The sequence below is a fragment of the Mastacembelus armatus genome, chromosome 10, assembly GCF_900324485.2.
Source record: "Mastacembelus armatus chromosome 10, fMasArm1.2, whole genome shotgun sequence".
Lineage (NCBI taxonomy): Eukaryota > Metazoa > Chordata > Actinopteri > Synbranchiformes > Mastacembelidae > Mastacembelus > Mastacembelus armatus.
Genome location: NC_046642.1, coordinates 3,197,014 through 3,208,677, shown reverse-complemented (window position 1 = coordinate 3,208,677; position 11,664 = coordinate 3,197,014). Strand labels below are relative to the sequence as shown.

At 41.5% G+C, this 11,664-nt stretch overlaps 2 protein-coding genes across 2 annotated transcripts; one reads left to right on the top strand and one right to left on the bottom strand.

Annotated features, from left to right (window-relative positions):
- Positions 1–519: 519 nt before the first annotated feature.
- Positions 520–3,966, bottom strand: tstd2 (thiosulfate sulfurtransferase like domain containing 2). Its single transcript, XM_026330488.2, has 9 exons — positions 3,777–3,966; positions 3,217–3,500; positions 2,934–3,042; positions 2,670–2,789; positions 2,381–2,486; positions 2,111–2,226; positions 1,584–1,742; positions 1,298–1,436; positions 520–1,159 (listed from the first exon to the last, which is right to left on the bottom strand). The coding sequence occupies exons 1-9, from the start codon at positions 3,900–3,902 to the stop codon at positions 930–932; spliced, it is 1,389 nt and encodes a 462-aa protein (XP_026186273.1). The 5' UTR covers positions 3,903–3,966; the 3' UTR covers positions 520–929.
- Positions 3,967–4,168: 202 nt separating this feature from the next.
- On the top strand, positions 4,169–11,622 carry ncbp1 (nuclear cap binding protein subunit 1). The gene is made up of 23 exons (XM_026330661.1): positions 4,169–4,202; positions 6,074–6,162; positions 6,330–6,430; positions 6,518–6,674; positions 6,774–6,881; positions 7,122–7,243; positions 7,375–7,444; positions 7,621–7,836; positions 7,920–8,017; positions 8,108–8,171; positions 8,251–8,361; positions 8,479–8,543; positions 8,619–8,681; positions 8,756–8,830; positions 9,101–9,204; positions 9,316–9,438; positions 9,587–9,689; positions 9,844–9,937; positions 10,036–10,139; positions 10,255–10,372; positions 10,509–10,649; positions 10,799–10,912; positions 11,004–11,622. The coding sequence occupies exons 1-23, from the start codon at positions 4,169–4,171 to the stop codon at positions 11,115–11,117; spliced, it is 2,388 nt and encodes a 795-aa protein (XP_026186446.1). The 3' UTR covers positions 11,118–11,622.
- Positions 11,623–11,664: the final 42 nt, after the last annotated feature.

Sequence of the window (11,664 nt, the reverse complement as noted above, 5' to 3'; positions counted from 1 at the left end):
CATTAAAACTAGAAGAATGGCTCATTTTCAATGTGTTTGCCGTAGGATTGTATTTACTCTTCATTTCAGAAATCATTAAAATATGTCATAAACCCATGGATGCCCAAATTGGTCCACATTGCCAGATATACAGTGTCCTCTTTTAAAACCTTATCTCTCTATTTGATTCTGTCTCTTAGAGAACAGTGAAACTTGCTTTTGCAGTAGGAAACATATTTAATATTTTTATATTTAGTTTCTTTTCAATTGTTCTTTTTCCCACCTCTGTATACAGCTATAGTCTGCTCCTTGTGCGTTTGTAACTGTATTATCGTCTAATCAATGTCGACACCTGCTGAAGACGTAACTCGCTGACATTAGCACCCTACTTTTGCATGGTTTCATAATGACTTGTTTTCCTACTAATATGTTTTTTAATGCCTTCACACACAGATGTGTTACTGCTTGTGGTTTCATGGTGTTTAAGCAGAACCTGTAGTCTTGGTAACCTGGTTTGACTTAAAATGAAAAAGACGACTGTTGTAAATTCTGTGTTTTATGTCTTTGTATCTACAGTTTTTATGCAGTAAAATATCAAATGATTTACATTAAAAATGGTCCATAAAAGCAAATAAAACACATGTAATTAGCAGAAAACAACTGCCAAAGAAGAAAAACATCCCATTTTTACACACACACACACACACACACACACACACACACACACAATAAAAATTCATGCAATAAAACCCACGGATACTGCAGATCTATTTTTTTTTACATTTCCTTAATAAGATTAGTAAATTTTTTTATGATCTCATCTTATCAATTCCCATAACTCATATAAAAATTCATGACTTTAAACAACAGACACCTTCCACCTGTTATTTGTGGACAGGCAGAATTTTTCATGTGGCTGCCAGCACTGACCATCTGGACCCTGTCCATCGCTACACGTCCTGAGGGATTCTGGGCCGTCCATCAGTGCACTCACACTCCTCCTTTGGTTGTGCAGCAGAGGAGGATGCTTCGCTCCTGGCCTGTCCTTTGGTCTGGCAGGTGGGGCAGCAGGCCGTGCATCCGTTCTGTCTGCAGCTGGGACAGGACAGAACCAGCTGGCAGCAGAACTGTGTGGAACAGAGCTCATAATGGTCCCAGGGACGTCCGCAGTACCTGCAGTCTGAGCAGACACAGAATTAATTGCATTTTCTGACAGGTCTTTAAACTAATGTGATGAGCAATATGATGAGTAAATGATTTAAGATGCGTTAACAGGTGTCTTGCATCCTGACAAGGAGCCTCATAAAGAAACACTAACCTGAGATGACATCACTGTTGAAGGAAATGGCGTAGCGCTCATCAAAGACAAAAAGCTTCCCTCGATAGAAACCCTCTGGGAAACGCTCCAGGTATTTGTGAATTCCACCTTTTAACTGGTAAACCTCTTTACACACATCCTACGAGAAAGGCAAAGACACGCAGAGGGTAGAAGTAAACAAGAGTCCACAAATCCACACCTACAAAAAACCAAACCAAAAAAAAGACAAAAAAAACCCCCAAATTCAATCCTTCCCCTTGACACCAGAAAAAAAAAATCTACTTACTTTGGAGCGGAGATAGGCAGAGCCACGTTCACAGCGGATCCCTCCTGTGCAGTACATCAGGACCTTCTTATCTCTGAAGAGTTCCAGGTTCTGGTCCACATAGTCCGGGAAATAGCTGAACTTACGAATGTTTGGGGCCAAACAGTGAGTAAACTGCCCCTGATTGGAAAACAAGTAGAGCTGTTTAGAAAGGTACTTAAACACTACAACCTGACTTTTATCCTCTTTAATAATAATAATTGTGTGGATATTATCATTTCTTACTGGGATGTCAAAGGTCAAAGTCAGTAAAAACATTGATGAATCTGAATTTAGTATTTTGACCAAGAACATTTAGATGAATAGTTCAATAAAACATAGTAAAAAAAGCATAATTTTCTATTTAATACAATGATTTAAATGTGTTTCACTATCAGTTGTCCCTTTGGTGTATGGCCCTGTCACTGCATCAAGTTAAATGTATCTTTCTAGAACCTGTGCAAGTCAATGTTTTGTTTATTTTGTAGGAAAACTGATATAGCGCTTACAATTTTACTCTCATAGAAGTTACGGCAGTCCAGGAGGATAGTGTCATTGCATGAATCCCCTTTCGCCAAAAGAGCCTCTACTTCTTCATGGAAGTCCTCAGGCTCCAAATGAACTCCTGAGTGGAAAGACACATTTAAAGCACACAGACAAAATTGTCTTACCTCAAGATAGAATTTCTCATTTTACTGTGATCCTAAGCAGTAACAAAACAATACAACATGAGGATTTGTGTAGTATTATAATAATACTGTTGTTTAACTGAACTTTACCTGCAAGTCTGTAGGAGATGGCATTGGGATCCACTCCCATTGGGACAATTTCTTTAAAGACTCCAACCCTCAAGCTTGGAAAACACTCTGCACCACCATCACTTGTCTGAATGGACACAAAGTGAGACAAAGAGTTATTTTATATACAATATGCACTAGTACCAATAAAGAGTCTTTATTTATATGTGATTATTTGATTTTAGTTTGGTGTATCTAATAAACTGCCAGCTGTACATGTGAGTCCATTATATCCATATCCTTTAATAATGGGAGAATTTTTGATTCTGACCTTAAAATCCTCTCTCTCCATCTTGAAGAGAGGATGAGAAAGCATTGCATCAATGTAAGTGTCAGTGGCCATGTTGGTGCCACCTACTGTTCCATTGATGCCTTCTGTCGCCACCCTCACCTGCAACAAACACATTTTAATAGGACAGTAACGACTGGCTTACTTCTGTTGTTTATGTGATTAAAGAATCACGTTTCAAAGTCAAAGTATTTATTATGGCTCTAAAGACTCTGCAGTGGAGGTGAAATAGGAGGATTCACTCACCTTCCCAGTTAAGTGGAGTTTCTCACACAAAGCTTTCTGCCAAGTACATATGACTTGTGGATTGTCCACTTGACAGTAGCAATAATACAGAAGAACCTTCCCTGGACCTCTGAAAAATACAGGACAGTAATAATATCACTGAGACATCAGTATTTATTGTAAAAATCAGAGATAAGAACTCAGCTCATCGCTATTTGGGAAATCACATGTTTTAATGGAACAATAAGCTGGATTTTACAGTATAATGGGATGGTAGATAGCTAAATCCAAAATTGACTGGTACTTTTGAAGATGCTCTTCAGAGATGTGACTCATATCTGGCATCCATGCAGAACTGTCCACTGATTCACCCTCTGGGTTGTTCAACTGCTGAGTTTCTTCATCCAGTTGCATTAACAGATGCTCAAATGTGGCCTGTGTGAGCTGCTTTATTTCAGAATCATGAGTCCTGGCCACGTGTTTGTGAACGGCAGAGTGTTCCTTGAAGGTGTCGCCGCAACAGCACCAAAGGGTGCTGCCGTCCTCCTGACTGTCTTTCCTCTTAGATGCGACAAAAGCAGAAAATGACTGCAAAGAAGACAAAACTCTTATTTCTCAATGGACACACACTAAGGTCTTTATTCATTTGATTATTGCTCATTTCAGGTGAATGAGTCCAAGTTATTTGACCTGTTTCTGACTGACATATATTTTAGCCTAAGAGTTTTCATTTATTCTTTAGCATTGCTTCTGTAAAGCTAATGTGTGTAGTGCTGTGTTGACTAACCTGAGAGCGGACTACATACAGTATATAAACAATACAAATAATCAGCCAGATGTTGTTATCCAGTGTGTGCGCCTCACCTTCCTCCTGCAGAAGGTAAAACACCTTCTTTGCGAGGCAGAAAGTTGTTTCTCCCGCTTCGGCCCGTTAGACGTTGACTTATCGAGGTCCCAGTCCATGAACTCTGAGCAGGGAGCATCATCCATGAGCTGAGCTGATGGTAAAGTCGTCAAATGTCAACAAACTACCACAAAACGTGAAGCAGGACAAAAAGCGCAGCGCACCTTCCGGTTGACCCCGCAAATGCCCCGGATGTGCCTCAGTTGAATCAGACCGCTTTTATTTTACTGCATCACTAGCGGCTAAGCCGACTGATCGGGAGCTCGTCTAACCCATTTATAGTTTCGATTATTGATTTTCCCCCCGTCGAAATACTTTTTACTTCACGTTTTATAGCGAAGCCGCGAGAAACATGTCCAGGAGGCGACACAGCGACGAGAATGACGGTGAGTGGACGTTACATGTGGTGGCTAGCTAACGTTAGCATGCTTCTGGTGACGGTAATCGGTAATCAGTCGGCGCATTAAAGCGATTGATCCATAACCAAAATGCCAATCAGCTAATATCCCCTGATGAATATGTTCGATGTTATCGCTTTGGGAAAGAAGCAAAGTGTCCTAACCCAGGAATTAACCTGTTAAACCGTTAGCTGCTATGTTAGCCACAGTTAACCAATAAGTCGTCAATATGGGGGCGGTGACCAAGAAGTGTCGATCACCCAAACGCATTGATCAGGAGTTAGAATCAATCACAATCAATTATAATTTGTTACTGCAGACTGTAAAATCACTGACTCATTTAAGGTTTAATTGATCAGTTGGGATCAATCAGTTTCTAATGTGTTACTGCAGACTGTAAAATCACTGATTCTTTGAAGGTTTAATTGATCAGTTGGGATCAATTAGTTTCTAATGTGTTACTGCAGACTGTAAAATCACTGATTCTTTGAAGGTTTAATTGATCAGTTGGGATCAATCAGTTTCTAACATGTTACTGCAGACTGTAAAATCACTGATTCTTTGAAGGTTTAATTGATCAGTTGGGATCAATCAGTTTCTAACATGTTACTGCAGACTGTAAAATCACTGACTCATTGGAGGTTTAATTGATCAGTTGGGATCAATCAGTTTCTAATGTGTTACTACAGACTGTAAAATCACTGACTCATTGGAGGTTTAATTGATCAGTTAGGATCAATCAGTTTCTAACATGTTACTGCAGACTGTAAAATCACTGACTCATTGGAGGTTTAATTGATCAGTTAGGATCAATCAGTTTCTAACATGTTACTGCAGACTGTAAAATCACTGACTCATTGGAGGTTTAATTGATCAGTTAGGATCAATCAGTTTCTAACATGTTACTGCAGACTGTAAAATCACTGACTCTTTGAAGGTTTAATTGATCAGTTAGGATCAATCAGTTTCTAATGTGTTACTGCAGACTGTAAAATCACTGACTCTTTGAAGGTTTAATTGATCAGTTGGGATCAATCAGTTTCTAACATGTTACTGCAGACTGTAAAATCACTGACTCATTGGAGGTTTAATTGATCAGTTGGGATCAATCAGTTTCTAACATGTTACTGCAGACTGTAAAATCACTGACTCTTTGAAGGTTTAATTGATCAGTTAGGATCAATCAGTTTCTAATGTGTTACTGCAGACTGTAAAATCACTGACTCTTTGAAGGTTTAATTGATCAGTTAGGATCAATCAGTTTCTAATGTGTTACTGCAGACTGTAAAATCACTGACTCTTTGAAGGTTTAATTGATCAGTTGGGATCAATCAGTTTCTAACATGTTACTGCAGACTGTAAAATCACTGACTCATTGGAGGTTTAATTGATCAGTTGGGATCAATCAGTTTCTAATGTGTTACTACAGACTGTAAAATCACTGACTCATTGGAGGTTTAATTGATCAGTTAGGATCAATCAGTTTCTAACATGTTACTGCAGACTGTAAAATCACTGACTCATTGGAGGTTTAATTGATCAGTTGGGATCAATCAGTTTCTAACATGTTACTGCAGACTGTAAAATCACTGACTCTTTGAAGGTTTAATTGATCAGTTAGGATCAATTAGTTTCTAATGTGTTACTGCAGACTGTAAAATCACTGACTCTTTGAAGGTTTAATTGATCAGTTGGGATCAATCAGTTTCTAATGTCCCTTTAAGGGGAGACCATAACATACAGGGTTTTGAAATTTAGATGTGTGTATTCTGTTATAGGGAGTATTTACCCCTCATGGCTGCAGCTAACATGTTCTGTCAGCTAATGTCTGATAATGTTTTGCTCTTTTTCTGCTGCAGGAGGTCAGGCCCACAAAAGGAGGAGAACATCAGAGCCCATTGAGATTGAAGACCGGCTTGAGTCTCTGATATGTCGCGTGGGGGAAAAGGTGCAATTCAGAGTCAAGTGAAAACATTTTGATGGTGTTAACAGTGACATGTTTTCCATTCATTTGCTTCCCAGTTCCACGTGGTGACTGGTTCTTGAGCGACTGTTTATTATTAAGTTTCTTTGTGAAATACTGCAAATGCTAAGTTGCTTCATCTTTCTCTCCAGAGTACATCGTCCCTGGAGAGCAACCTGGAAGGCCTGGCAGGCGTCTTGGAGGCAGATCTTCCAAACTATAAAAACAAAATCCTGCGCATCTTATGTGCAGTGTAAGTTCAGAGCCATTCTCATCTATTCACTGTTACAGCGTTCAGCTTCTCATTGTGATCTCTCACGGACATATTCTTTGTCAACAGTGCCCGCCTGCTACCTGAGAAGCTGACGGTTTATACAACTTTAGTCGGTCTCCTCAATGCCAGAAACTACAACTTCGGGGGCGAGTTTGTCGAGGCCATGATCCGACAACTGAAAGAGACGTTGAAAAATAACTTGTACAATGAAGCGGTTTACTTGGTACGGTACCTGTTTGTTACAAACTGACTCTGGTCCTAAAAGCAGCACTGTAGTTCTGTGGATATAGTTGTTTTTTTACATTACCTCTGTCTGTCGCAGGTGCGTTTTCTCTCCGACCTGGTGAACTGTCATGTGATCGCTGCTCCTTCTATGGTCGCCATGTTTGAAAACTTCGTCAGTGTTACTCAAGAGGAGGATGTACCACAGGTTGGTAGAAGGTGGAGGCCTTGTTAATGAATTGGAAAAGAGGTCAATGTGAATAAAACCTGAAAAGGATAAAATAAAATAAGACAAATTTACCTGCTACATAATCAGCCATTATGGATGTTGCACAAAAGTGCAAATGGTTTATATGGACAATATCAAGGGTTTGAATTTTGCTTCATTTTGAGTGTTGCAAGTTAAAAACATGATATTTGAAGTGTTTTATGTGATGTGTGTCCTCAGGTTCGGTCGGACTGGTTTGTGTATGTCGTTCTGTCCTGCCTGCCCTGGGTCGGCAAGGAGCTTTATGAGAAGAAGGACGTTGAGATGGACCGACTCCTCAGCCAGGTTGAAGGCTACCTCAAGTAAGATGTCTCATCATCTCTCTTCACTTCTATACTGAACTCTGCCATTATCAATCATTTGTATTTTTTATTCTGCCTTACGGTTTATGATTAAATCCATTCTCAGCTGATTCTTGCTTCAAACTTTTCAGGAGGCGAGTAAAGATTCATGTCCCAATGCTGCAGGTGTGGACGGCTGAGAAGCCTCATCCACAGGAGGAGGTGAGACTCGGTGCTGTGGTTCTGTCATTAGTTGCTCAGTTCTTATCAAAAATAAAGAAAACAAACTGATGAATACGGAAATACACTTAATTGTTCCATGTAGCACTTTGACAGTGATCCAGGAAACGGGTCTCTATTAAAACGTTTCCCCCTCTCTCTCTTATTCCACTTCACAGTACCTGGACTGCCTTTGGGCCCAGATTCAGAAGCTAAAGAAAGACCGTTGGCAGGAGCGCCACATCCTTCGTCCTTACATTGCATTCGACAGTGTTCTCTGTGAAGCCCTGCAACACAACCTGCCCCCCTTCACTCCACCGGGCCACATGCCAGACGCCCAGTACCCCATGCCCCGGGTCGTCTTCCGCATGTTCGACTACACTGATGCTCCAGAGGTACGTCACAGAACCACTTGCCTTTGATACGCTCATGTCTGATACCAGTTAGTCTCTGTCAAAAAGAACTTGTTAATCCTCAGGGTCCTGTTATGCCTGGGAGTCATTCTGTGGAGAGATTTGTCATTGAAGAAAACCTGCACTGTATTATCAAGACTCACTGGAAAGAGAGGAAAACATGGTGAGTATCTGCTGTGGTCACGATTCAGTTTTGTAGAGGGTGACTGTGCACCTGAACGTTCACCTTGTCCTGCCTCCTGTTATGTTTCAGTGCTGCCCAGTTACTCAGCTATCCAGGGAAGAATAAGATTCCACTCAACTATCACATCGTGGAGGTACAGTCTGCTTGGCTCTCTGGGACACGGGAAACATTTCAAGCTTGTTGAAAATATTCATCTGAGTTTCTTCTCCCAGGTGATCTTTGGAGAACTCTTCCAGCTGCCCTCTCCACCTCACATGGACGTCATGTACACCACCCTGCTTATCGAACTGTGCAAGCTGCAGCCAGGATCACTGCCCCAAGTTGTATCCTTCACTACATCTCATGTCAAAGATGTCCTTTAACAGTTATACTGAGAGAACATTTGAGAACCCACAACAAAAAATACTCCAGTCTACAGAACCTTAACACCTGCCTGTCAGCTGGCCCAAGCCACAGAGATGCTTTACATGAGACTGGACACCATGAACACCTCCTGCGTAGACAGGTAGGCGTTCTGTACGTTGACTGGACAGGAGAAAAGCTTCTTGCGGATGTAACACTGCCTTCTTTTCATTTGCAGACTAATCAACTGGTTTGCTCATCATCTGAGCAACTTCCAGTTTCGTTGGAGCTGGGATGACTGGTGAGTGCCTCGTTGACAGGCTGTTCGTTGTTTTAAATCGGCAGCTCAGCTGACTGCATGTGTTTTATATGAAGGGCTGACTGCTTGACCGTGGATCTAGAGAAGCCCAAGCCCAAGTTTGTTAAAGAGGTTCTGGAGAAGTGTATGAGGTAAGAAAGCATCATTCACCTGATGTTATCGCTTCAAATCTGAATGTCTGTCTCTGTTCTAAACATCTGACAGGTTGTAGACTTTATTCTGTAAATCTAGGTCATTAGATGTTATTTACTTATTCTTCCCCAGTATTTTCACAAATCATAGAATGTTTATGAAGTTGGATATCACCACATTTTCTAAGCACAACTTAAAACCTCCTGATACAAAATCTTAATCTGTCATGTCTCTTCTAACTGAAGTTATGTTTGCCGTTTTCCCTGCAGACTTTCGTACCATCAGCGTATAATTGACATCGTCCCTCCAACCTTCTCAGCCCTGATCCCAGCTGATCCCACCTTCACTTACAAATACATTGATGAGAGCACCTGTAAGAAACCGTTTTAATATCTTCCTCTGCAGGACTCTTATTACTGATCCTCTGTCAGGCTTGAATAGCTCCATAGTGTGTGAATAATCCAAGTGTCTCTCCCACTCACAGCATCATTACCAGGTTACCCAGCCGCCATCAATGTTGGAAACGCTATCAAGAACCGCGCGTCCAACGAAGAGATCCTGACCATCCTCAAAGAAGTGCCCAACCCCAACCAGGAAGATGATGATGGTTTGTACTTTATTTCTTATCTTTCTTCAGCTCTATGTTTTAATTGGGGCCAATGTTCATGCGTACAGGATCACGTGTTTATGCTGAAGTCCAACGCTTCTCCTTGAACTTTCAGGTCATTTTCTTGCATTTGTTTCTTTTCTCACAGATGAGGGGGAGAGCTTCAACCCTCTAAAGATCGATGTGTTCCTGCAGACTCTTCTCCATCTTGCAGCCAAATCTTTCAGTCACTCCTTCAGTGCCCTTGGCAAGTACGTTTTTTTGTCTTTTATTCAAAGTAAAATGTAGTAGATTTAGGACATGTTGAAGGATTCTGCAGCTGTACACTAACCACTGGTAGAAACACTAGATTGCGTATAGCTTGAATCCACATGTAGTGGCCTCACCTGAGTCTATTTCCTCCAGGTTTCATGAAATCCTGAAGACACTGACTGAGAGTGATGAGGGGAAGCTGCACATCCTCAAAGTGATTTATGAAGTGTGGAGGAACCACCCGCAGGTACAAACAAAACGCCTTTAAATGACGTAGGCCTCGTGGAAAAATGGAGGTTCAGTAGAAAGTTGACATGCTCTTTGTGCGTCTGTGCTGCGCTTTAGATGATTGCAGTGTTGGTTGACAAAATGGTGCGGACACAGATTGTTGACTGTGCTGCCGTTGCCAACTGGCTCTTCTCTCAGGACATGGCTCACGAGTTTACCAGGTGAGACCAAGTCGTAAGTTAGAAACATCCAACTGAATGATCTGTTTGCTGTGTAGTTTTTTACATGCAGTGTTTGGAATACAGTGACTTTCTCTCTACTCTTAACCTCATCTAGACTTTTCATCTGGGAGATTCTGCACTCGACCATCCGAAAAATGAACAAACACGTCCAGAAGATCCAGAAGGAGCTGGAGGAGGCCAAGGACAAGCTGGAGAAACAGCAGCACAAGCGGGTAACTTTGCCCTCCCTCACAGTCACATTAATCAGTTTTAAATTAGTGCTTTGTCTAAATCACTGCATTGACAAAATACAGGAAAATAACATGAGCTGGTTAAAGTAGGAATGTTCTCATGTTTGTGCAACTGAAGAGGGACAGCGGTGATGACGAGGAAATGGAAAAGAACAGCGAGGATGAGGACGGTCAGCTGGAGGAGCAAATCGAGAGGCTGCAGGAGAAGGTGGAGTCGGCTCAGAGCGAACAGAAGAACCTCTTCCTCGTCATCTTCCAGGTACTGAAGTCTTGCTTCTTCTTCCTAGTTCCTCAGTACAGCCGATTTACGGTCGTGCAAATGTGGCAGGTGACGTGAATGAGTGATCCTCGTGTGGCTCTTTACTGCGGCTGTCGTGAGCACGTCTTTAATCGATTTTCCTCCTGCAGCGTTTCATCATGTTGTTGACGGAGCATCTGGTTCGTTGTGAGACCGGCAGCGTCGACATCAGCACGCCCTGGTACAAAAACTGCATCGAGCGGCTACAGCAGATCTTCCTCATGGTAAAACTCTCTCTCACACTCACGCAGACACACACAGCGATATGTCATTGTACAGATCGTCTTAATGATGTGCTGTCTCTCTGTTCTGCAGCATCATGCGACCATCCAGCAGTACATGGGAACTCTGGAGAACCTGCTGTTCACCGCTGAGCTTGACCACCACATCCTGGCCGTCTACCAGCAGTTCTGTGCTCTGCAGCTCTGAGACACACACAGACTGGACAAAATGTGTACCTGTGTTCACACAGTACCTGTGTTAAACCTGCACATTAGAACCGACCAGCTCTTGCATCAAGAATCTGCTGAATACCATTTTTTGTTTTTTTGTTTTTCAATTGACCTGTTTTGTGTTTGGTGCCATTGAACGTTTAATTATGTGCAGACACAGGACGTCTTTCTAAGTAGGAATTCAAATTATTGTTTTTGACAGGTCCTTTGTATTTAATTTGCTGTAGTGTTCCTTTCTAATTGTATTTACTTTTTTAGCTCAGTTTTTGGTTTTGTTCACTGTTACATCCTGCTCATGTTCTTATGAATGGGTCTTTTTAAAATTGTACCAACTGTCTGAGTCCAGATGCAGCTGGAGAAATACTGTAGGACAGATTTCAGATTGGCTCTGATTGATTATGAATCTAGAGAGTGCTCTACTTTTTTATATTTACTTTATGTGGCATTGGGAAATGATTAAAACTCTCCAGAGTCTTTATCCACCTGCTGTCACATCATTGTGCCTGTTTTATCTCACTCTAAGG